The 25,830-nt window shown below is 44.1% G+C and overlaps 1 protein-coding gene across 1 annotated transcript; it reads left to right on the plus strand.

The window, feature by feature from the left end:
- Positions 1-13,439: 13,439 nt before the first annotated feature.
- Positions 13,440-25,555, plus strand: GPR26 (G protein-coupled receptor 26). Its single transcript, XM_040071637.2, has 3 exons — positions 13,440-14,494; positions 18,741-18,854; positions 23,930-25,555. The coding sequence occupies exons 1-3, from the start codon at positions 13,827-13,829 to the stop codon at positions 24,159-24,161; spliced, it is 1,014 nt and encodes a 337-aa protein (XP_039927571.1). The 5' UTR covers positions 13,440-13,826; the 3' UTR covers positions 24,162-25,555.
- The last annotated feature ends 275 nt before the right edge of the window (positions 25,556-25,830 follow it).

Here is a 25,830-nt window from a genome sequence, read left to right on the forward strand (position 1 = left end):
AAGGGCTGCCATACATAAACATTTTTTTCAGGAATCTGATATTATTCCCTGCTGCCAATTAGGTTTAGCATAAGCATTTTTTTTTTTTCCCATCTCTTTATCCACTCTGTGAAAAAGCCTGATGTTTTTCTGCCTAAGTCCAGCTGAGAAGTCAGCAAGCTGAGTGATTTGCAGAATGGAAAGTTGAAGGCAGCATGGATACAGCAAAACATTTGGTTTTAACTTTTTTAAATGGGAGCAAAATGTTTGGATGGGCCCAAGTCGAAACATGTAATTTGGATTTGTTAAACAAAATCAAAACTCTGGATTGCAGTCTGCTCTGACACAGGATGCCCACAACATCTGAATGTTGTTTCCATGGATTTGTGATGATTCAGGGACACCAAGCTGATATCTCTGTGATTCTTCAAGCCTAGGAGATAAATCACACTGAAAATCAGATTTCTAAAGCTATGGCAGCGGCAAGGAAAGGGCAGAGGAGCGTGAGGGAGGTGAATATCTTTGGGAGGATGATAAGAGAAGAGAGGGAGGTTTCTAAACCAGTCTGCTGGCTAAGCCTGCATTACACTGGAGAGGATGTTTGGGACTTCTGCCCTATTTTGGATCATTTGTCATGGCTTCCTAATCCTCTTGTATTCCTCAGAGCTGGAAGATTTTCCTTGCATGTCTGTTTTTTCACAAACCACTTGGGTGTGTATCAGCCCTTATCCAAAATGCTCTTTGAAATTCCACTGCCATTGAGTTCTAATGGCAGGAGATGCCTACACCGTTTATTAAATATTGAGTGATTACCTTGGCTACAGAGTATTTATTTCCAGGATGAAAATTTTCTGATAAGAAGCTTAATATGTATAATTAACTAGCTAAATTAGCTATAAAGACTGTAACATAACTTACCTTCTACATTCTTTTTATTTCTCTTTAAGTCATGATTAGAACAAGGGCCACACAAATGTAAAAATCTGTCTGTTAAAGAAATGATGGCTGTTTAGGAAGTTTGTTCACGTTTATGAGCAGAAACTAATTTTTTAAGAATTAGTGTGCCAAGAAATCTGACTGCATATAATTCTGCCTGTTGGGGCAATAAATAAAATGAAAGCAGGAGAACAGAACTGCCCCCTTTCTGAAATGTTTCATAGTCCACAGAAAGGATTAATGTGCTTTTCTTGGGACATTTCTTAGGAATCAGAGATCAAACTACTAAAAGGGGTCTCAGCCTGGCCTTCAAATTTAGATTTGACTTCCTTTCCTATCCCTGAGTGCATTTACTCAGCTAAGACAGAGAGCATCTTACTGAATTTCATTTTCCACACTAAATTCCATGGTGCTCAGGGTGTTCCATCACACCTTGTACAGGGTTGACCATGGTCACAGGACACTCCTTGGAGCAGACATGACACACACAAGGACTCAGTCTGAGACAAGAACTCATCATTTCCCCCTGAAGAATGGAAAAGATGGAGAGAACACCACAGACACGTGCTGAAGATTTTCAATTATCAACAACTAATGTAAAAATTGATTGGAGAAAACCCTTTAGGCTGGCAGACACTTTGCTGACAGAGATCTGTTGTGAGAGGGTGAAGCCTTTAAATCAGGCACTCACAGGGCTGAATTGTCACTCATCTTTCAATCCATCAAGAGAAAATTGTGGCTTACTCTGTGTTTATCTGCTTCAGGGTGACTGAGATCATACAAACCTCAATGTCCTGAGTGATTGGCTGCAAACTGACTGTTGGCTTTACTTTTTTTTCATTTTATTTGGCATAGATTTATTAAATATTTGAGTTTCATTACTTGATTCGTGGTCTGCCGCTTTGGGAAGTACTTACTCTTTCCCAATTAATGCAGGAAGGCAACTAAAACCAATTATTTTTGCCTGTTTGGGAAGTTTTGCCCTATTTGCTGAAAAGCTTAACAAGGGTTAATTAAGAGCCCTCAAATTCTTCCCACTGACCTTTACATAAGCCTTTACTCCGGGTCAGGCCCTAAATACTGCATGCTATGGGGATGGATGTCTAAATCAAATAATGAGCAGGGGATGGAAGTGACATGAATGAGAAATCATCCTGACTCTGGCATAAAGAATGACCTAAAATATTGACATGCAGCAGACTTGCGTCTTGACAACTCCTGCCCAGGCTGCAAATAACAGCAGGACACATAAGCAACAGCCTTTTCTATCAGTTATCGCCAGAACTGCTCAAGAAATATCTTTTGGGGGGATTAACTGTTCCTGAACACTTTCTTCAGTGTTTCAGCTCAGAAAGCCTTTTTCTTTGTCCTGTCTTTCTTACCTATGAGATTTTTTTCTTTAGACAAAAAGCAACCTTAACCCAGAAAGTGCGGCTTTTCAGAGCCTATTAGAAAAGACCACATTTTGCTTGTGCCTTTTATGCTGCTGCATTGAGGAAAGAAGCAAATGCTGCCACACTCATCTGGGAACGAAATGCTCAGGGCTAACAGGGGCAGCCAGCTCAGGAGGAGCAGTTTAAAGAAAACAGAACAAGGATACTGTTATTAAAAAAACAAAAACAAAACCAAAAAAAACACAACAAAAACCAACGAAGCTCTTTCCGTATGAATTCAGTAAATCACCAAAGAAGAGTTCAGTGATATTTTAAAGCAGTTTCCTCTGGTAGAGACAGCAGCAGATAAACAGTGTGGTTGTAATCAGGAGAGAGCCCAAGTCATCCAAGGATAGAGTTAAGTTATATTTTATATCATATATAAGTTATATCTTCATAACTCATATAACATATGTTGTGTATTTATATCCCCAGCTGGGCTAGCTGGAAGTCTGAGCAGGTTTTTGTAAGGAGTGTCCCTATTCTCAGTTCCCACTTTCCCAAGCCCACACCCCCTATACCTACAGATGCTCACAAGAGCCCAGTCCATCTCAGGATCTGTGCTCCTTTAACACCCATACAGGCAAAATCCTTCTCTTAATTTGTCTTGGAGCTAAAATGAACCTCCTGACCCAGGAGCTGGGCAATGAAAAAATATATTTCACATTGTTCTCCAAATTATCAAATTATCAGAAAATCCCTCTTTGGCACTCTGCATGCCAAGTACAGCATCCTACAGTGGGACAATTAAAAAATTAAGGAAATGAGATAAAGCGCTTTGCTACCAGAATCCCTGAAAATATATAAAGTTCTTTTTAGATAATATATTGCTTCTGGGAATTTTTATTGTATGTCCTGTGCTGTTTTTCACCCCTGTTATAATACAACTTTCTCTGGTGAAAGTCATCCAACACAGTGCTTAATAAAGTAGCATGGCAGCTAATCCTGTCCTTTGGTGAATAAAGGTAATATCCTGGAATATTCAGGGGTTTGTTTGTTTGTTTGTTTGTTTGTTTTGTGGGCTTGTGTGTGTGTGTGTGTTTGTTTTGATTTTTTGGGTATTTTCAGGGGATTTTCCATTTGGTTGATTCTTTGGGGTTTGTTTGTTTGTTTGTTTGTTTGTGTCTGTATTTCTGTCTATCTGCAGCAATTTTCCAGGAACAATTACAGCAGCCAAGGTTATTCCCATGCTCAGGAAGGAGAGAGGTGTAAGAAGAAGGAACAAGATTATAAATCCACTTTTCCTGTTATCAGCTCAGGGATGGAGAAAGGGGTTTTGGTGTTTTTTTTTTTTTTTTTTTTTTTTTTTTTTTTTTTTTTACCTCCTGCCTCATTCTGGGATCTCTGTGGACAACTGGGAGCGAGTTAAGGCTGTGAAGATCCTCCAGTCCTTTCTGGGATGGGAAAAGGATTTCACCAGTTACAGCCCCTACAACTCACAGGGTCTGAGCAAGGAAAGGCAGCAAATACTCACTGCCTCATCCAGGATCACCATCCACAGCAGGGATTTTACACACTGCTCAATCCCAGTGCCACCACAGCCCAGACTATTCTGTTAAATGCTGGGAAATCACAGAGTTTGGCTCAAATTTGTTGTGGGTTAAACCCACACCTCCTCGTGGGGTGTCACGGAGGCAAAATGGCTTTTGAGGAGCACACATGTGGAGCACAGAGCGCTTCTCTGAGCCTCTGTCAGTGCAGGTTTGTGTTCACAGTGCCACAAACCTGTGCCATCACTTCCATTACAGGCCAATATTCTCAGTGATGCATGTCTTGTCAGAAGGAATCATCTTAAAGTTGGGGTTTGGCAGTGCAGGACTCATCCTGCCAGGCTTATAAAGAAAAAAAAAATAAAAAAAAATCCCAAAGCATACTTGGAAATAAAAATATTGATTTTAGCTGATTCTTGGCTCAGTGGATAGATATGAGCTTTCATCTGGCTTTGGAAAGCCTGGGAATACAGAGTTTGGGTGTCCCTGCTGCAAAGGGAGATTGGCTGCCTCTGGAATTACACTTTATCAGACCAAGCAAACTCTTTGTTGATAAAGCCCCCATATTTGTTTCAATATTTCTTTTTCATCTCCTCCAGTTGCAACAACCCAACAAATCTTTTAAAGGCAGTTTTTTCTTGTCCCTAAAATGGGTGAATTATTACAAGATTTCTGTCTAGAAATAATTCCAAAGACTCCGTGAAAATCATGGGCAGAAATCAGTCCAGAATCCAGTTTTTGAAATCAAAATATTTGGATTTTCTGCCCTTTCGATCCTGTTGCCACCTCCATGTAACACCCAGGGAAGGAGATGACCTTTAAGGGTCCCTTCCAACCCAAACCATTCTGTGATCCCATGATCTGAAAGGGTTCATTGCCCTGCCAGGGTGTGTTAGAGGATTTCCTGAGGGGCAGATACGCAGTTTCTACTAATTGGATTGAACATTTTTATTCAGTGTGTGTGCTCCCCAGTATCACTCATTGGGAGGCTCTTCCCTTTCCTTAAGTCATCCCAAAGGCAGAATTAAACGGATGTTAAAGAGCCTTCACGAGGGAAAAAAACGAGAGAAAGTAGCAGAGGTTTGAGTTTGGGTTCTTCCCTCCATTAACAGAGAAGAAATGTCAGAAGGTTTGCAAGAAAGAACGGAAGAAAATAAATTCGAAATCCAGTGTGATTTACCCAGCTGGAATCAAAAAGGGAGAAGTCAATGTCCAGAGGGGGGGAATGATGGCAGCTGGAAGTCCAAGGCAACAGCACGGTTTGCAAATGAGGAAATATTGCGGAGATTTGCATTAAGACAACCTTGATTTCTCTGCACTTAAAGCCATTTTTGAAGCCGTTGTTTCCATTTCAAACAGTGCACCTGGGAGTGAAAAGAAGCTCCAGCATCATCTGGCTGTGGGCCTGGGGGACATCTCCTGTGTCTCCAGATGTAGGGATGCTCCTCCTGCGCTGCTTCCTCACCTCCCAGGCCCGGAGGATGAGGAGGAATATCTCCTTTAAGCTAATTGAATTATACTGATTTCAAATGGAAATTAAAAAACCTGTTTTGTTAGTGATAATTAACATCTTTTCTTTTACTTGAGAGAAAAAGATAAGCATTTTGCAAGGAAAGCAAATCCCCATTTGCACCTTTCTGTCCAAATTTTAAGGCTTTCACGCAAATGACAAAAGTGGGGACTTAGGGTTAATTTAATAAAGCTAAAACTTGGGATGAAGTGCAGGAGATCTTCAACACTGGGAAAAGAAATCAGTCAGTAACTCCTTCAATTTTTCCCTCTTTACAGCTACCAGATCAACGAGGCACTCAGGACCGCAGAGGAAATTCTTAACATGAACACTGTTAAAACATTTTCATCTCCAGAGCTTGCCAAGAAAATGCAGGTGTTCCTGGAGCCCCAGGTAATAAAAACCCGGGGCTCCTGGGTCTGGCAGACAGATATTCCTGACAAAAGAAAGTAATCTTTCTGTGTGGGGGATAATTGCAGGTGATGTTTATTATGCCTCAGTTTGATAAAAATCAAAGAGTGATTAAGGACATAGATAAAATGTCACCACTTTCTTCTTTTCTGCCTTATAATTAGGTTTTGTGGCTAGAATCTCAGCTATCAGGTGAAATTCAATACAAGAAAAGTAAAAAAAAACAAACTAGAATATTATGATATAAAGGATATTACAGCTCACTTCAAAGTCTTTGTCCTCACTTGCTCCTTCCACAAATCTTATATCTTCCTGTGTGTTTGCCTTTTTCCCGTTCTCATGATTTCTCTGAACCTTTATCAGGAGAGTATTTTAAAAAGACAAATGGATTAACCAGTAGAAATGGAAGCAGTCTGCATGAATGTGGATTCAATCAACTTTTTCCATGGGAAGAACTCACTCGAGACAGGTCAGGAGCCCTTGGTAAAAATAAACTCAAGGTATCCCTGCTCACTTACAGCTCATGAATGCACAGCACTGCTGTTGACTGGGTAGTTTTCCAGATTTTTCCATCAGGAGCTTGCTGAGCTTGGACTTGCTTGCTGGTTCTGTCTCTGTCTGAGTTTCCTTTCATTCCAGGTAACCTGCCTGGACCAATGACTGAGAGCAGCCGTGAAACGTGGCCAACATTTCCTATTTCATTGTTTGAGTTATTTTAAACATTTACTGCATTGGGAAAAAAAAAAAAAAATTAAAGGAGATGACAAGGCGGAGTTAGAGTTGACTGAAAGGCTGTGACTATTTTAGAAAAGTCCTATCCCAGTGTTCTGAACTGGTAGAGAGATGAGGAACATTGCTGAGCTCTTGAGCACAAACACTGCAGCAGCTGCATCTTGGCAAAGGATGAAACTCCTGAAGCCAGGCCCCAGAACTCTTTGTGTTGAGCTACTAAATGGAAAATAAAAAAAAAATCACAAAAAACCACAAAACCCCCCACTCTTGTGGAACTTAACATAACTCAGCAATTTTCCATTTCTATTTTTTTCTTATGGAACGTGCTCTGCTCCAGGTCCAAGGAGAGCCATCACACATGACCTGCCGTAAAATGAATGCCATGTGTGCTACAGAAAGAAACAAGTGGAGCTACAAATGGGATATCTCAGAGCTAAAGTCCTGTTTGGGGTCAGTAAAGGATCTCAGGATCTGCTCTCCCAGTTTATTGGGTTCTTAATGATCTGATACAAGAAGAGAAGATGTTTCCAAGGAGCAGCCACCGATCCATCTTCCTGGACTACGAGGAAATGCCAGTACAGCTGCACTTCTGATGATTTCCAGTGTCACTCTCAGCACCTGCTGGTTATGGTTGATGGACACGTGATTGCTTTACATCAACACATCAACACAGAAACCAAGGGTGGTATTAACTTCCTTTTGCCCTCCATGTACTCACGGAAGCTGTGGCTGCTCCATCCCTGGCAGTGCACAAGGCCAGGTTGGACATTGGGGCTTGGAGCAGCCTGGGACAGTGGAAGGTGTCCCTGTCCATGGCAGGGGGTGGAATGAGATGATCTTTAAGGTCCCTTCCAACCCAAATCATTCCATGATTCTATTTTGTTTGTAAAATATTGACTGAGATTTACAGGTTCTAACTAAGACCCTTTTACGCTAATAACATTTTAGAAATGAAAAAGCCAAACTGATGGCAAGGGCAGGCCACAGCTCATTAATTGTGCTTCCCCTTCTATGGCCTGGAAATAACTTATATATATTTTTAAAAGGCTGCTGAGTTTATTGAAGGGATTGCATAATTCCTTCATTACCACCGTAAGCGAGTTAAATCAATAATTAAAATTAGAATTTCAAAGACCTTAAACCTACTGGGCTTGTAGAAAAGCTGCCAGTGAAAAAGGTCTTATAAAACCTTGTCAATATATCACAGATCCAAGGGAATCACAGCCCCAAAAGAGCTGTTACAGGGACATAACTTAAAGCCTTTAATAGACTGCTTTGCAATGAGTCTTTTAGTCTCTGAGGGAGTGAATTGGAGCTCTCCTTTCCTGAGCTAGAATAACATTAATAAGCTTTCCAGTATATTTAAATTAGTTGTGCAAAATTTGCAGGGGACACACAAGGAGCTGAGCCCTGAAGTCCAAAATCCCAGCAGAGTAAGGGAGGCAAACAAAACCAAGCTCTGCAAAAAAATGTGTATGCTCATGGAAATGAAATGTATTTTTGAACCCAAACTCTTCTGCCCAGCCTGCGGCAAAGATCCAAATATCCTTCGTTAATAAACCAGACATATTTGGTTAGATCATCCCCATATGTATCATAACCTCCTCCCCTGCAGAACTTATTAGAAGGAGCAGTAATGTTATACTGTTGAGTTTTAAAAAAAAACAAACCTGAACAAACCAAACCCCAAACCAACCAAGATGCAAAGATCAAATGTTGCAATCACAAGATAACAAGACTAATAACGGACATGTCACACAAAGAAGTGGATAGATAAGAATATCTGCATAAAATTGCTACAGTAGAGGAAATGATGAAAAATAAAATACTTAGCTAATTGCTAAGTGGAAGTTTACAAGGGTGCATGTTCATGTATGACTTTTTATATAGAAGCAGGCACTGACATCTACGTATCATTTTGAAAGCCTTCTGTTCAAGCCTCTATTTTCATCTTTGCTGAGTGAGAAGGAGCCAGCCCAGTTTAAAACAAGAGGAAACTGAAATACCACACATCTAAAAAGAGCAAGTGTGACAAAAGTGATTTCTGCTCTGACATTTTGAGGGAGTACAGGGTAAAGGGAACAAGTTCTATCTAGAGCAGTGTGGATGTGACAGGTGTCACTTATATTGCTTATATCACATATAGGACCAATCTAAAATGGAGCATCTAGCAAATTCAGTCTTGCTTTTCCTCCTAAAAATTTGGGAATTAATTTGCTTTACCTGTCTTCAGATAGTTAAGAATATTTAGGATCTTTAAATTAGCAACTGGCTTCCTTCTTCCTCTGCATACCCAGTGCATACCCATCCTCAAATACCCAGTGCTTTGTCCAGGACAGTTTAAATCCCAGAGTGACAGCACATCACAGGTGATATTAGGAGAGGTTATCCCAAGCTTAATTCCTTTCCCTGAATAAAAACCTTCCAGTTCCATCACCTTCCCACGTGGATACAGGTCCCTAAATCTCTTCAAGCCTTTTCAAGAACAAGAACGAACTTCCCAAGGCAAGGCAAAGCTCAGGCTGCTCCATCAGTTCACAAGGCAGCTCTGATTGCAAAGACAATTCTCTTTAAGCTGCTGCAAAAAGCATCCTAGAGAGAAAGGGAAAAGGAAAACTGGCACAGGGTGCCCAGAGCAGCTGTGGCTGCCCCTGGATCCCTGGCAGTGCCCAAGGCCAGGTTGGACATTGGGGCTGGAGCAGCCTGGGACAGTGGGAGGTGTCCCTGCCATGGCAGAGGTGGCACTGGATGAGCTTTAAGTTCCCAAACCCCTCTAGGATTCTACAATAATATTTCAACATTTCCTGGAGGCTGGAAATCATTCCTTCTAGAAAAGTCTGAAACAGGAGGAGTGTTGGTGTGTGCCAAATAATTCTACAGGCTGTAATATTATGGATATACTAATTTAATTTCATTTAAATAAGATGAACTTTTGTTTGTTTAGTTGGAGTTTTTCAACATCCCTCAAAGATGCTAATTTTCCCATTAGTTACTCTTTTATTCATTAGCATTAAGCAAGAGGCGAGGAGTAAAAATAGGTTGAGAACAAAAAAAAAAAAAAAAAAAAAAAAAAAAAAAAAAAAAAAAAAAAAAAAAAAAAATCATAAAACCAAACTAGAAGTCTCTTATACCTTGAAAAGCATTAAAATGTAGCTAATTATTTTTTGTTAATAAATATTTCCTGGGGTGAGAAATGGCAGTGCCGTTAAAATTTAATTCCCAAGCTCCCCCTTTTTGTCTTTGAGGCAAACCAAATAAAGCAGGTACATCCACGCACTGTCTCCTTTAGAAGAATGCTGTTCCAAGAGAGCTCCACATGAAGATGAAGTGTGACTCAATATCTGCATCACTGATGGTGCTGATAGGGAGTGATTCTAAAATGTGAATTGTGAACCAGAGCCTGTGCTGGAATACATCATTTCACATCCTGCATTTGCCAGAACAACACACAGGGACCAAGTCTCTGAGCTTGCTCATCCCCTAATGGGTCCCCAGGAAGGAAGGGGGACCTTTTTCTCTCACCTGGCTCCAAAGGAGCTCGGAGGGAAGGAGAGCGTTCTGTCATCCCCCTGCACACACATCCACCCACAAAACCTCCCTGACTCAAAGCTTCCCACGGCTTTCTGCTCTTCCTGCCTTGATTCGATTTCCTCAGCTGCCCTAGGAGTCCTTAAAAGCCCATCCAGCAGGCAGAAGCGCCAGGAGCACCAGCCACGTGCCCGCGGACCTGATGTTTCCTTAATTCCGTGAAGCGAAGGAGCGGCGACAGCCCGAGCGTGAATAATTCACCAGGAGGGCTCTGGGGAGCAGCTGTGGAGCTGTGCTGGCACTCTCAGCTCCAGGGCTCTGAGGTGGAGCAGTGGAGGGTTTCTGTCCCCACGTCCCCAGAGCGGTGGCCCATGAGGAGCCATCAGGCTGGCCAGGAACTCCCAGTCAGTCCCAGTGTGCCACACACATGTGGAACCTGCAGGAGAGGAAGGAGGCAGGCACTGGGTGATGCTCGTTATCTGGGGCTAGGGAGAGTAGGGGATGAAGTAAATAAAATTTTGGTCAGCAAAGGTGACAGGGGAGGTGTAAAGGTCACCTCTGACACACCAGAGAGAGACAGACCTGTGGCTTCTGTCTCCATCACGCAACCCTGCCAAGGGTTTGAATAGTACTGGCTGAAGGGAGATCAAAGTTAACCCACACGAGCGCTAAAGAACTTCCTTGTCTTCCTTGGACTCGAGGATCTCAGAGTCTGTTCTAACCCAAATGGCTCTGTGACCCTATCCCAGGATTCCATCCCAGGATTCCATCTCCTGAGGAAGGGGCAGTGACTGAGCAGCGCTCAGTCTGCAGCTGGGGTTAGCTCTACACAGATGCCCAGCAGATTCTCTCCTCCTGGCTTGTCTGAAATGAAGCCATTTCACGGGTCCATCGTGCTCCCTCAGGTACACACGATAAATAAACTCAGAGGTGTTCAGCAAACCCCTTCTGCTGCAGGGATTAGCAGCAGGGGAATTAGTTATGTAAATCACCTGGGTTTTCAGAATACAAAATACTCATTGAGACTCAAATTACTCACTGAGAGAAAACTTCATCTTCCTCCTGATATCTACAAAGGTTTTCCCTTTGACTGTAGATTTTCCCCCAGATCTGACCTTCCATATTCCATCACAGCTTCACTGAACTCTCTCATTCTGCCTCCCCTTATTTCACATCTATTGCTTAGGGAGAATCCTCTTTTCCCCAGTGTCATCCTTAATCCTTTTTCTTCGGGCACGAATTTCCTCCCCCACTGTTCACCCAGGTTTGACACTAATGCCAGACCCCCGTCACAGCAGGGAATTACTCAGGAGCAGAGCTCTTCAATCCTGGAGGCACCACAGCTCACTGGAGGGATGTGAGCAGGCTGTGTCAGGAAAACACCCTGACAAACCCATAGCCTTGCGCTCTGAAGGCAGGGGAAAAGCCTGAATTCCCAGTCCTTGAGCAGCTGGGGAATTTCAGGGTTCCTTTGAGCCCAGGAGGAGGATGAGTGTGGGAAGGAGAGTCAGGAACCACCTTGGTGTTAAGTGGGGGTGAGTTTCCCCTCTACCATTGTCACAGAGTTCCTGCCTCTCATACACGTACCACCCGGATTTCTCATTCCCCTATTCTTCCTAGCAAGTTCTCCCACATTTTTCTTCACAGTTGCTCCCAGCTCCTGTGTTCCTGCAGCTGCCTTTGCCTGCTGAGCTTTGAGGCTTTAAGCTGTGCCTGACTGTCCTTTGCACACCCTGCTCAGGCTGTTGGTGCCTGCCCAGGGAGGAAACTTGCTGAGAGGTTCTGGTGCTGTGAAGCAGCAGCAAAACCTTCATCCTCCTCCTCATTTCCTTAGCTCACCTCCTCTGAGAGGGTAACAGCCTGTTGTATTTAAAGAAGGGGTCACCTTTAGGCTTTTCTCATCGAATCACTGAGGTTGGAAAATCCCTCTGAGATCACAAAGCCCAGTCATCAACCCAGCACCACCACCACGTTCACCACTGAGCCACGTCCTCAAAATGCCAAATCCACACGTTTTTGGAACACTTCCAGGGGTGGTCACTCCACCGCTTTCACTGACTTTGGGAAAGAGACAGACACTGTAGTTCTCTCCTCATCCCCTCAGCATGAGGAGTTGTGCTCTGGAAGCAGAGAGCTCCCAGGGCTGAGGGACAGGGCTGGGCTCTGCACCCTGAGCTGCTCCTTGGATGGCTCCATCAGCTTTTAAAGCCTGGCTTTTGGAAACAAAACAACCCAAAAGCTGGAGTGGAAGAGGCTTTTTGTCCAACATGCCAAGCTCTGGCAGCGTGCAGGGTGCCAGCTCTGCTCCTGAGATGCAGGGAACAGCTGCTGCTCCTGGAGATGCTCAGCTCCGGAGGGCTCCGAGGGAAAATGGCCCGAGCATCGAGCTCTCTACACGTGCAGAGGCACTCACTGAGCCCCAATGACTGTGCTGCAGGGTGTCTTTTGCCTTCTTATTGTGCAGGGATTAAAGCTTGGCTGCCTCGATCAGAAAGCTGCCCTGATTGCTCACAAACTCGCAGCCTCCCCAGTTAAAACTGATTTAGAGAGACAGGGAAAGCGATGAGAAAAGAGCTCCCGCTCCGTCCTTTAAAACAAACTTCATTTTGATGCCTAATTGTGTGCAAGTCAGACTCATTCTTATTTCCCTTGCCAAGCCACTTTTTAGTTTTGATCTCCCTGGGTGCTCACCCTCACAGGGAGGGAGGCTTTGATTATCAGGAAGGAGAAACTCTTGGAGAGAAGAAAGGCTGAGTGGATAAAGGTACCTGCAGCACGATGCTGCCTCTGCCCCTCACCTGCTCTGTGACCTTGGGCATGTGGCTCTGGCATCTGGGCTTTGATTCCCCTGCTTTTAAAGCAGGAGGGGAAGCAATCAGTTCCCTCCTCCGCATGGTGTTTGGAGACAGCGAACTGCAAAGTGCTGAACCCCAGCAGTAAAACCTTTCCCGTAGCCTAATGACAGCTCCAGAGGAGTGGCAGAATACATCCATTTCCCACCCCCATCTCTTTAAGCACAGCTAATGAAGAGAAAAGAAAGCCCCTGCCCTGGCTGAGAGCAAGCAGCGGCACAAGGGATGCACCGAAATGTAGGGAGCACGCTGGAGCGCAGGAATTCTGCTACAAGGCTTGTTTGCAAATTAGTGGCTAAATCAATTAAATGAAAGCATGGGATTTCTCTTGAGGAAAGTCTAGTCACGGTCGCAAGGAGAAGGGGAGGGGTTGTGGAGCAGGGATGACATAATCACGTTTGCGAATCACCAGCAGTGTGCACGCTTTAATCCATTAATGGGGTTTTTATCTGCGATCATAAAAAGCAGGTTACATTCAGCCTGGAAGGGAGTGAGGGTTGGAGGAGAGGGGAGGGGAAAGAAAGGCAGAGAGGGAGAGAGAGGCAGAAAAGCGAGGGAGAAAGAGAGCTCAATTCGCTCGGTGGATTGCTCGCGAGCTTGGGGCTGACGATTAGGGATCTCAGGAGAGCGGCTTCTCAGAACGACGTGCTCTCCTCAGGATGCACCGACGGCAGACAGTGGCTCAGCCCTGCTGATGATAATTTCTAAGCCCTCCTCGCAGTTTGATGGGCATTCCCAGCGCTTTTGTGCACGTCTCGGGAAGCGTTGACGTGGAAAGGAGCCGCGAGGAGGGGGAGGTTGGAGGAGAAAGCTGCAGCTCCTCTAAAAACACGGAGGGCATGCAGGGGAGCGAGCAGGCTGGGGAGGAGGGCGAGGTGGGGGCACCTCGCACCATGGTGGCCCGGTGCCGGCGCGGCGCAGTTTCGGAGATGTCCCTGCTGTGACTGGACGCACCATGAGCATCTGGGAGCTGCTGCTGGCTTTCGTGGTGGTGGTGCTGATGCTCGTGGCCCTGCTGGCCAACGTGCTGGTGCTGGTGTGCTTCCTGTACAGCGCCGACATCCGCAAGCAGGTCCCGGGATTGTTCATCCTCAACCTCACCTTCTGCAACCTGTTGATGGCCGTCTCCAGCATGCCCGTGACCTTGGCTGGGATCATTTACAGAAGTCAGCCGGGAGGAGATCAGGTCTGCCAGGCTGTGGGCTTCCTGGAGACTTTCCTCACCACCAACTCCATGCTGAGCATGGCAGCTTTGAGCATCGACAGGTGGATTGCTGTGGTCTTCCCCCTAAGTTACCACTCCAAGATGAGGTTCCGAGACGCTGCTCTCATTCTGAGCTACACGTGGTTGCACTCGGCGTCGTTCCCCATAGTGGCAGCTTCCCTCTCCTGGGTGGGTTTCCATCACCTCTACGCCTCCTGCACGCTCTACAACAAGAGACCAGAGGATAGGACGCAGTTTGTGATTTTCACTGGGGTCTTTCACGCCCTCAGCTTCCTCCTCTCCCTCGTGGTCCTGTGTTTCACGTATCTCAAGGTGCTGAAGGTGGCACGGTTCCACTGTAAGCGGATCGACGTGATCACTATGCAGACCCTGGTGCTGCTTGTGGACATCCATCCCAGGTAAGCTTCCCGGGGGAGCAGCCGCTGCTCGCGGCAGAAGAAGTGAGGAGGGGGCTCAGCCTTGTGGTAAATAGAGACTAATCTGTCTCACACCAGGGGATGGGGATGGGGAGGGGGAGAAAACAAACACCCTCTCAGCTTGTGTTCTGCATGTTTCTTTTCACTTGTGTTTAATTCTCCGATTGCAGAACTCATTTTTTTGTTAGCCTTGAGGAGATGTTTTGGGAGGGAGAGCAAATGAGCAGGCAGTTTTGGCTAAGCAAGAATTCCCTTTGAGACAGTGATCAGACCACTGCCCTTTGTCTCTGGAGGTGCATTTAGTGGTCAATAGCTTTGCATATTTTGGGCATTGTCAGCCCAAATCTCGTTGCTGGATCCCTGGGAAGGAGGAGGCTGCACATGTCACTTGGAGTTTGGAAGGGAAGCGGAGCGCTGCCTGCTGCTCCTTTTCCCAGCAGTTTCCCCATTGCTGTGCTCTCTGTAACTTTATCATTCCTGAAGGCAGAATCCTTAAGGGAATTCCACAAAATTCGTGTGCTCGAATGCCTGTACTTAAACCCTACGTGAGAGAGAATTCAGTAGCAATGTTAATGTGACAAACAAGTGATGTATAAAGCTCATTTCAAACAAGAGATTTTAGGCAAGTCCCTTGTGCCTCGAGACAAGAGGAGAAAAGTCCCCAGGGACTGGCAGTGTTGTGGGCTGGAGGGCAAGAACCAAAGAGGAATGTGTGCAAAAGTCACACCAGGGATTATGCACAAGCCACAAATCTTGCATGAATAATCAATATACAGATCTGGAAGGGATGCAGGCTTGGGGTGTGATACAGGGAAGGAATCTGGCTGGAAGAGAGGAGAGAGGAGAGCAGACAGGGCAGTCCCACGCCACACATCCCATCTGACCATCCCTGCTCCCTGTGCTCCAGCAGGGAGCCAGGAGCAGAGCTGCAGGGCTCAGAGCACATGTGGCTGTCCTCAAACACAGGTCATGGTTTGGGGATGACTGAGGCTAAGACAAATAAGTCATTTTAGAGGAACAGAAACATTTGCTCAGAACTCTCCAGTTAAGCTGTTTGAGCTCTCTCTCAACCAAGAATGCAGAGCAGAACTTCGGGCAAGTCTTGTTGCCATTCTTGGGAAATACAGGTATAAATCTTCCCTTATTCACCAAGTCACACTGAGGAAAAAACACTCTCCTGCCCTACGTGCTGTCTGGTTGATGAACTATGCCTCGACTGCCTCAGTTCCTGCAGCATGAGGAGATGTGGCGGTTGCCCCCAGGAAAGTGCCATAAACCCACCAGCGCTGCTTGAAACTCCATTCTTTCTGCCTAATGCTAAAAGTATGCCTGGACTGCACTGCAAAGTTTAGTAAAACGGAAAAAAATCTCAGTGCTGCTTCTCCTCCTCTGCATTTTTTCCCGGTTGAGGTTGATTTGAAGGTGTTTGTGCATTCTGTGATCCTCTCTTTGCAGGATGGATTCAGTGGGGCTGTGGGAATGATCCTTTCTTCAGGGGTGACAGAGTTGTGCAGGCACTTTGCTGTGAGCAGCCTGCACCAGTGCCTTTACCTCTGGCATCACGTCATTCTGATGCCTCTCTCTAAGAAAGGAGCTCTCTAAGAAATCATTTCTACCCTACAGAACTGATTTGTGGCTGATTTGACACCTGGAGGGGCTGCTTTACCCAGCTCCTGCTGCTGCAAGGTGCAGATCTCAGGTCACCTTCCCTCCCGTGAGAGCTGCACGGGGGCTGCAGCTCTGCTGGAGGGGTCAGCAATGCTCAGAAATGTCTGACATAACAAAAGGCAGCGTTTGCATTATGTAACAGCAATTTCAGGGCTCACGGCAGTGCCTGGCAGCACAGCCATGGGTGCCGGGAGAGTCCAAAGGAGAGAACAAAGTTTGTTTGCAGTCCCACTTTGGACTACTCTGACTCCTCTGGCTCTTTGCAGGGTCCAGTCTCAAGACTGGGAAGTGAGTACAGACAATTTTCTGCTTCCTGTGACTCAGAATCCACCCGCAGGGGTGACAGGCGCTGTGACAGAGGGCTTCATTACCTGTGACTTAGAAAGACACGAGTGATCTGCTGGAGGTCATTCAGGATGGGCACAAGGGATACCTCCTAATACCCTACAAATCTGTGTGAATGTTTAGGGCACGTGGCATTCCAAGTGAGCTGAGGCTTTTTTAGTGGATTTTGCTTTTTCTTTGTTCTTAAGACCAAAGTATCTTGGGTATTGTGGGAGATTTGGGCAAAACTCCACTTAAGCACTTAATGCATGTATTTCTTAATTCAAATTATCTGTACTATCTTTTTGGTGTATCCAGCTCTACACATCTTAAGGTCCAATATCTCATAAACTTTGTTTAAAATACCAAACCTTCAAAGGGATATAGCTCTGATTTCGCAGGATATTAAAATCTTTAAGTGAAAGCTTAGTCAATAATCCTGTTCTATTACTGATGTCACTGCTGGAACTCGCATGTCTCTTATCTTAGTGCATGAAAGTATGTGCAAAAACAAAATATTAATCTGTGTACATTGTCTGCATGAAGGAGTGAGATAAAATGCCTTCTTCTCTGATGTGGTATTTATTGGATATATCTGGAAAGTCTGAACAAAAGAAATGGGTTTGAGTCTACCAGGACAGTCGTGGGTGAGCTCAGGAGTGAGAGACAGCTTTGCATGTGCCAGAAAGGAAAAGATGTAACTGGGGAAACAGAGACAGAAAATCCAGCAGCCTCTCCTTCCTAGCAACACCTGAATTGAACCTGTTTTGGAGATTCACTTTCCTGTATCACCATGGGCTTGGGATATTATGAATTTAAGAACACAGGTCTTAAACGAAGCTTATGAAACTCTCAGATTGTTTTTCTGCACATAAAAGTACTCCAAGTTCCCCTGTGCTTGCAGAATTGAAAGCACATAGGTTCCCTTCAAAAGGTGATTTTTTTTCCCCCTTCTTGGCTGCCATTTCTAGCTGCAAATAACTCACATAGAGAACATGTAACACCTTTAAATGTGCTATATTCTTTAGGAGGAAGACAATTTGTTAGAAGAACAAACTTTTCCTCCAGTATTTATTTCATCCCATCGTGAGCTGCTCTGGGGCTTGGCCATGTAAGACCAAATTTAGAAAAAAGCCCCCTTTTTCTTTAACACCAGAGGAACTCATTGCCACAGAGATCACTGAAGAACACTGAGATCCTCAGGACACAACCCGTGTTTGGATGTTGATAAAACATTTACAGATGAAGTAAATAATGTAAGGGTATGGCCGTGAGTCTCAGAGCTGTGAGAGTGGGGAGCCTGAGAGTGAGTCATCACTTAAAAAATTTACAACAAAAATGGAAAGACCAACGCCAAACAGTTGGGTTAAAAAAAGAATAATTATATATTTTTTTATATATATATATAATATATATATATAAAATATATAATATATGTATATATATACCCTGCACCAAGGGGATTCAGAGCTCTCTTGTGGCTGAGACCACCAACAGAAAACTCAAAGGAAAAGCTCTTGTCCTAAAATACCGTAGGTAGGAAAAACCCCAAGCTGTGACTAATTTTCACCTGTTTAGTTGGAAGCAGGGCTGGTTTGAGGTGAGGAATGGGGATATCCCAGGACTGTGGATTTATGGAACAATTCCAGCTTTGTGGAGTGTTCAGCAGGACAGCCCTGCAGATCTGATGGGATGTTTATGGCCACACAGCTCACAGCTGTGGGACACAATGACAGCTCCCATGTTGGGCTGAAGGTTCAGAGTGTTCTTTTTCCTGTTATGATTTTGTTGTTTCGTTGGTTTTTTTGCTGGGAAGTGTCTCCTCTCCAGGGCAGTGGTGTTGTAATTGCTGTTTCTAGGGAAGAACCACGCTGTCCTATCCCACTCTGGATGTTTTCCAAATCTCTGAGTATCATCTTGCCTGCAAATACAGCTTACAGCAGTTCAAAAAGGAGCTGCAAACTGAATTCAAGGATGAATTCCACCAATTTTCCTACAGATCACTTGATATAATGGGGGTGTGTGCACATAAGCACACAACCACTTATTTGTCAGTAGCTTTGTGGCGGGTACGATGAACAGAGAGTGCATTAACATTTGGTATTGTCCCACCTAAATGCAGTGCACCTGTTATTGGTTTAAAACAGATTGTTCTCCATCGTTCCATGATGAAGCCACTGCAGATTGTTGCCTGGTGTTCTGACTGGTGTTCTTGTTTGTGTTGAATGTCACACAGCGTGCGGGAGCGTTGTCTCGAGGAACAAAGGAGGCGGAGGCAGCGGGCAACGAAGAAAATAAGTACCTTTATTGGTACTTTCATACTTTGCTTTGCACCTTATGTAATCACGAGGTGAGTGTGAGCCTGCATCCTGGGAAAGGCTGCTGAGATGCGCTCCTGACTTGGGGAAGGGCGCTCTGAGCCAGAACTGGATTCCAGTCTCCCGCGAAGGTTGGATGGATGCTCCATTTCCGCTGCTCTAGCCGAGGTTGCCTTTACTGGGCTGTGATGTAAATGCATCCTAACAGATGATGCAAAATGCCACGGTGCTTCTCCACTCAGCCCTGATGCGCTCTGAGAGTCAGACTCTGCTCCCTCAGCGTGGTCAATGCACTGCTTCCATGGGAAGGATTTGGGAAATCAGTCCACATGGTTTTGCAGACTTGTGTTTTTTCTGTTGTCACCTTCTCCTGTGATTGACTTCGCAGTCCAGGGGTTGATCTCCATCTCCAGGGGAAACACTGTCCTCAATAGCTCAGACTAAAAATTTAGTCAGCAAGATTGAGCTGAAGTGAGAACCAGGTCCACAGACTTAAACAATGGTTTTGTCTGATTGGGTAGGGTTTATTAGTCAGAGATATCAAGTATCAAAACTGCGCTGGCTCATAACTGAAAAATCTTGTGATTTATGGTAGATGTCTATCTACTAGCTTATCTTTGGAAATGGCTCTTGTGGGAAACACTAAATTACTCCTATGAAATATAAAGTGTTAGAAAGTGAGTACATCCAGAAAAAACAAGTTATCTAGCTGTTGAAGGAAATTTACAGCTTGCATTCCTCATTATAAAATTTTGGGAAAACTGAGATGCTGCTATGCACAACAGAGAAAAAAAAAATTAAAAAATTAAAGGATCTCCTATTCCAATACTGTTAAGTAGAAATTAGTGGGGCTGATCTCAGTCAAACTCAGATCCACCTTGAAAAAATAATTGAAAAATCCGGATTAAGAGTCAATGTAACTGAACATTTGGCCAACCTCGAGCTTTTCCAACTCAGTGTAATACCCTGAATTTCCAGGATTAGAAAATGAAGGTAATTTACTAGAATTACCTTCGCTTTCACTTAGTGGCCACGAGACACCACTGCAAGCCACACACTTAAAGAGTATGAAAGGATTTGCAATTAAGGACATTTAGCCTTAATTCTCAAGCTGTAAGATATTATGGTATTTGTCTTTTTGCAAATGGTTGATTTTCATTTCATGCTGGCTCTCTGAACTTACCGAAATCCTCCCAGTCACAGAATAGCTGGCAGCTCATCCTGAGTGACACCGAGTGCTCTAACCAGAGCTGCCAGGAGTATTTTTGTGCTTCCCCAAAGGCATCTCAGCACTCAAGCACCACCTCCCCACCTCCTCTTCACTCCGTGGCAGCCCAGTTTGTGTCCCAGTAGCCTTAAGATACAGAAGAGGGGGTGGAAAAACCCTGAGTTCCTCCCTTTAGTCTGTGCAAGGATCACTTCAATGTTCTCCTGCTGAGGAACAGCTTCTCCACACGGTGAGGAGAGGAAAAATGCAGGGTCCTGGATGCATGAGGATGTTTTTGGGGTGGGATGGGAGCTGGTCAGACAAGGCAGGAGGGGTGAAGCCTCCCACATTCCTGGACGTTTAAATTCTGACGTATGAAAGGATGGCTGCACAGCAGGCTAAGGGTAATTCCCTCCTGAGCTCCTTGCTGGACACTTGCAGGGCTGGGTGTTCCAGGACACTCATCCCTACCTTCCCTGGGCCTCACACACAGGCTGAGCGTGTGGACACCAAGGGGAGTGGGAGAATTTGATTTTAATTGTGTGAGCAAGGAGTAATTTCTGGACTAAGTCCAGGGCTTTTCGTTCTCAAGAGAGACACAATCAATCACAGTTCAAGCCGTGGACAGAAGTCAGGAGAGGGAATGCCTTGCTCAGCCTCTCCTAATCAGCAATATATTTCAATTAAATGGCTTTTAAGTACTCCCTGAACTGGGGGCTGACAGCAGCAAATCACAAGGTTTTACTATAACATCTTCCTGTTTCTACACTAAAAATATTCCATGAAGGAGTGAAGGAGTTGTGCTCATGACCTCAGAGAGATAAATGCTTTTCTGGGTAAACCAGAGTTTTTCAGATCACATTGAGGGAAAAATCAGATTAGGCACATCATTTATCAAGAAAACACCCTTCTAATTAGTTCAGGGGTTGACTTCAAGTAGTGTATCAGGATCTGATTGTCTTTGATCCAGTGTTTTCACTTCACCAGCATCAGGTGTAATCCCCCATATTATACATTTCCAAGCATAGCTTATGTCTTGTTTTGTAAAATAATCTACTGGTACACATCCCTTCCCTTGCTATATTTATCATTGTGCAATTAAATATACTCGTTCCAAACCTCTTTTCTCCAAAGAACTTTTTCATAAGAAAAAAATGAAGGTAAGTCATACAAGTGTCTAATATTCATTTCCAACTCCAGGCATTTCATAATGGAATACAGAGCTTTGCTCATGTAAATTAATAAGTGCTGTCAATGTGTGAGGAAATCGGCCCTAAATTAAAAATTCTGAAGTAACAGCAGGCAGAAGTTCATAGTCCCAAGTCCTCAGGTTACAGAGGAGGATGTGGAACAGGCAGAAGATGATTAAAATTCAGTTGTATCATCTCTAGGGGATAGAGGGTAAGCCAGCTCTGGTTTTAGACTGTTGTTTGCCCTCTGCATATGCAGATCCTGATTGGGCACACAAGAAGCTCAGAATTCTTCTGCAATTTGTGTTCCTCAGCATCCCAGTTCAGTAAAATATTTTAGAGTAGTGATTAACTGCACAGGTAAATAAAGGATTTCCAGTGTGCATTATGTGTGTAGAGATCAAGGTCACACTCTCCAACATGGCATTCTCATTTGTTTACTGAAGGGGAAATAAAATAATTGGATAGCCATGTGAAATGACATACTCTACAGAGTTGTAAGTTTCTAAAACGTGAACAAAATTTCACAGAAAAAGAGTTTACAGCTTTGAAATAAAAAGGGTTTGAAGACCAGACAGCAGAAGAGAGGCTTATGAAAGCAAGCCAGGGAATTATGTAGTTGATACTGTAAAATTTAATTTACAGGTAGCACTGAAATATTAATGTTCCTTCACTGAAAATGTCTTCTTTTAGGCTGAAAGGTTTCATGAAAATGAAAGGTGTGCATATAATTTCCCTCACAAATGAGAAACAAAACCTTTCAAAGGCAACAAAGTCTGTGATGTGCCTTGAAAGGCTGACATTTAATTGTTTGTACATGAAATGGAAATGCATAGCTCAGGGTTTGGCTACATTTCTGTGTTTGCTGCTTGATAACAGCAAATGTAATTTACTACAAAAAAATAATTCATGAGAATTGAAAAATGTGTAATGCCAAGGAAGCTTACAGAACTCGAGCAAAATATTTAAGACTTTGTTAATAAAAGTGTAAGCTTTTCATTTGATCAGTCAATGAAGGTAAAATTATCAAGTCTAGGCTTGCATCCCTGAAGTGTCTGTTTGATGTGCTTTAAATGGAGATTGTTAATGTCTCATAGAACTGACTGACAGAGCCTCAGACACAAATTCGTCATATTTTGGTTATTCAAGGCATCCGTTGAATTTAATTAAACATAATCAAATTCACATCTGTAAAGCACTCAGCAAAAATAAATCATGCAAAGGAAATTCAACACGATGAAATTCAAAACGTGAAGTAGGCATCGAGTAAATGAAGTGGAGAACAACAAGGACGGCTCATGGCAGATTACAGAGCAAACATGACTCAGTAGATGATTAACTTCCAAATTGTCAATTCTCATTTTAGAACACGTTAACGTGGATGCCGTAAGTTGGATTTTATTATAGAAGAGAGAATACACCAGATGAGACCACCTGGAAACTCGAGCAGATGAAAATGATGTCTCAGTTCTGATCTTTGTAGAAAAGATAACGACCACGAATTACAAGGAGAGGTTGAAAGAACATTTGTTTAGTCGAGATGAGGGAGAAAAGGGACAGGTGAGGGTTCTTTGGGACCTCAGAGCTGCTGAGCCGAGGAGCACCAGTGGAGTGGCACAAACACCTCCCAAGTATTTTCATGTGGCGTTCCCTGGTCACCTGAAATGTCCCTCGCATTTACTGGACTGTGACATCTGCCAGCATTATTTTAAATAACATGTTGTGGTGAAAGGTTATGGAATGGGAATAAAATGACTGAGGAAAAAAAAAAATCCTCATCTTTAAACTGCTTGAAGTACCAAAATTATTGCCATTGTTGCTGCAGGAGCCACCCTTCAGAATGCTCCTCGGATGTGGTGCATTGTCCAGAAAAATGTGAGCAACTGAAGTATTTCCCAGGCAGATTTAAGAACATCTGCTGCTGCAGGCAGGTCCAGCAAAGATCTGATCTGCCATGTGGGGCTCTGTAACAGCACACGTGGCTGTTTGACCTCTATAAAAATCAATGGTTTCTAACAGCTATAGAGGCATATTGAACAGAGCTGCCCTTTGATGTTGCTCAAAGACATGGGGAGTTATCAATATTTCCCTGTCAAAAATGCTCTCTCTCAGTACATAGTGAACTATCTGGGCTAGTGTAGGTATGAGGAGTATATGAAGGATTATATGAAGGAGTATATGAAGCTCATGCCTCTCCCCCTCCCCTAAAGATTTAAAAGTTTTGTCTTGTTAATTTGTTGCAAATGTGAATCCTTGCCCTTTGAGCTGGCCAGTTTTTTAATTCAAGATACGATAGGCCATCCCTGAGGGAAGAATTTTCCTTGTGTGCTTCTACAACTCAGACGAACTCTTTAAAGGCATGGAACTCTCTCTAGGACTGGCCAAGAGAGCTGGGTAGCCCTGGTGAGGTTACTCAGATGCTCTAGAGGGGACCTAGAACCACGAGCTCAGACTGATGCTGGGTTTTTAGGTTGCTCACTGTAGAGGAATTTGACTCCCACGAGACCAAGCAGTGGCACTTTAGCAAACAGGCACCAAGTTCACATTTGCAGTCTTCAAAATTTATAAGAGGAGGACAGCATACACATTTTCATGAGTAGGGCTTTCTTTTCTTTAGTCTTGTCGCAATTTCCCAGCAATAATTTGAGGGTTTTGTGGTGGGTTAGTGTAATTTTTGATGTTCACTCTTTCACCCTCCCTCTCTCCCCAGACTCGTCGAATTGTCCTCCGTGGTCCACATCAACGCCCACTGGGGGATCATTTCCAAGTGCTTAGCTTACAGCAAAGCTGTCTCAGACCCTTTTGTGTACTCTTTGCTGCGGCACCAGTACAAGAAGACGTGGAAGGACATCATAAACAAGATCCTCAAGAGGAGCTCCATCAACTCCTCGGCGCTGGCGGGCGAGGCGCACAACCGGAACCTTCCGCAGCTCAGCGAGTGAGGAGCCTGGTATGGGAGGTGCAAAGTGCTATCTCTTTGTGGAGCAACAGGACCTGCCCCATCCCCAGCAGCTCTCCTCAGCTGTCCAGGTTTGGGGAGGCAGCTGTGGGCAGCGTGAAGCCCAAACCGTGTCCCTCGAGTAGCCCACGGAACATCCAGGCTGCTCCGGACCTCCTCCCTCTGACTGGAAGAGCGCTATTGATCCGTGGTCCTGCAGGCTCCACAAATACAAATCTCCCATTGATTTCCATCAGCAGCTGCATCTATAGATAAAAAAAACCTAAGTCCTCAGCAGAGGGATTCATGAAGGTAACGGGAGCAAACCACTGCTGGTGTGAGATTATTCGAAAAAGCTGCACAGGGATATTGGGTCTGTGTTTGCCATTGGTTGCAGGTGAAGCTCCCTCTGATGTAGTTGCCAATGTGGCTTTACAAAAACCACCCCACCCTAGTGGCTGGAGAAGGTTGTGTGTGGAAAATATCTTATTGGGAAAAGCTTAAAAAAAAAAAAAAATCTAAATATTCTTCCAGCACGCAATGCAGTTCAGCCTTTTCTGATATATATTTTAGGAAGAATCCTGCAGCTTGAAGGAGAAGAAAAAATGCTCTCAGAGTGTGCTGGATTCAGCCATGTCTTCTCTGAATTTTTTGAGTTATTTACATAGAATCCCACTGATATTGTCCCCATTAAATTTCAGGAAAATACAAATGGTAGACAGGGTGGAAAGGTCAGGATGCCTCCTGCCTACCTTCCACGTATCTGCTCTTAATAGCTGGATTTTGCCCAAAGCTGCAGATCTGGGCCCTGTGCCCAGGAGGAAAAATAACAAATCTTTTCTTCTGAGGGGTTATTAATCATGGGGTTTTTTTCCTTACTTAAAGGAAAGATGAGCCTAAATCTGAGTTTCAAGTATAATTTCCAAAGCAAGTGGAGCACAAATAATAGGCCTCCCTCTCCACCATGAAAGTGGAGCCAATAACCTGAATCCACATCTGAATGTGCAAACCTCTGGAGGTGTCAGTACAAATCTTTATAGCTCTGGACCGCAGTCCTGCACAGGAACATTATTAATATTTACCATGCACTCACCTGCCTGCCCAGATTTTAAAATAGGCTCGGTTAATTAGGCTTCATGAATGCAACGACAGCTTCAATAACAGCTGACACAACTGGCTGTTCTGCCATCTATCCCTGCTCATATTCCAACTGTCAGTGCCATTCTGAGGAAACAAGGCCTCAAAGTGTAAAAAAAGTGGGATTGCTTTTTAGTTGCCACCTTCTCTCATGCAAGAAAAGGGCTTGGTATGTGGCAAAGAATGTCCACTGTTGAATTTTCTGGCCTCTGATTCAAAACCCAGACTGGGGACTCAGTGAGGGGCTTCACCCCAAAGTCAGTGAATGTGGGGTAACACCTCAGTTACGATCTGAAGATTATCAGCTACTACGTAAACAAAAACAAAAAAAAAACAAAACAAAACAAAAATTCAGCTTAATTTTAATTTCAGTTATAAAAAATACCATAATTACAATAAAATCCACACATAATTATAGCCACAGAATTAAAGAAAGTTTTTAAAACCCTGCATTCAAATGAGCCCTTAGCCAGATCAAATTATCTACCTCATCTTAATCATTTTGCTTCTTAGGCTTAACATAATTTTCTCAGGTG

The sequence above is a fragment of the Hirundo rustica genome, chromosome 8 (genome assembly GCF_015227805.2).
Source record: "Hirundo rustica isolate bHirRus1 chromosome 8, bHirRus1.pri.v3, whole genome shotgun sequence".
In the NCBI taxonomy this organism is placed as follows: domain Eukaryota; kingdom Metazoa; phylum Chordata; class Aves; order Passeriformes; family Hirundinidae; genus Hirundo; species Hirundo rustica.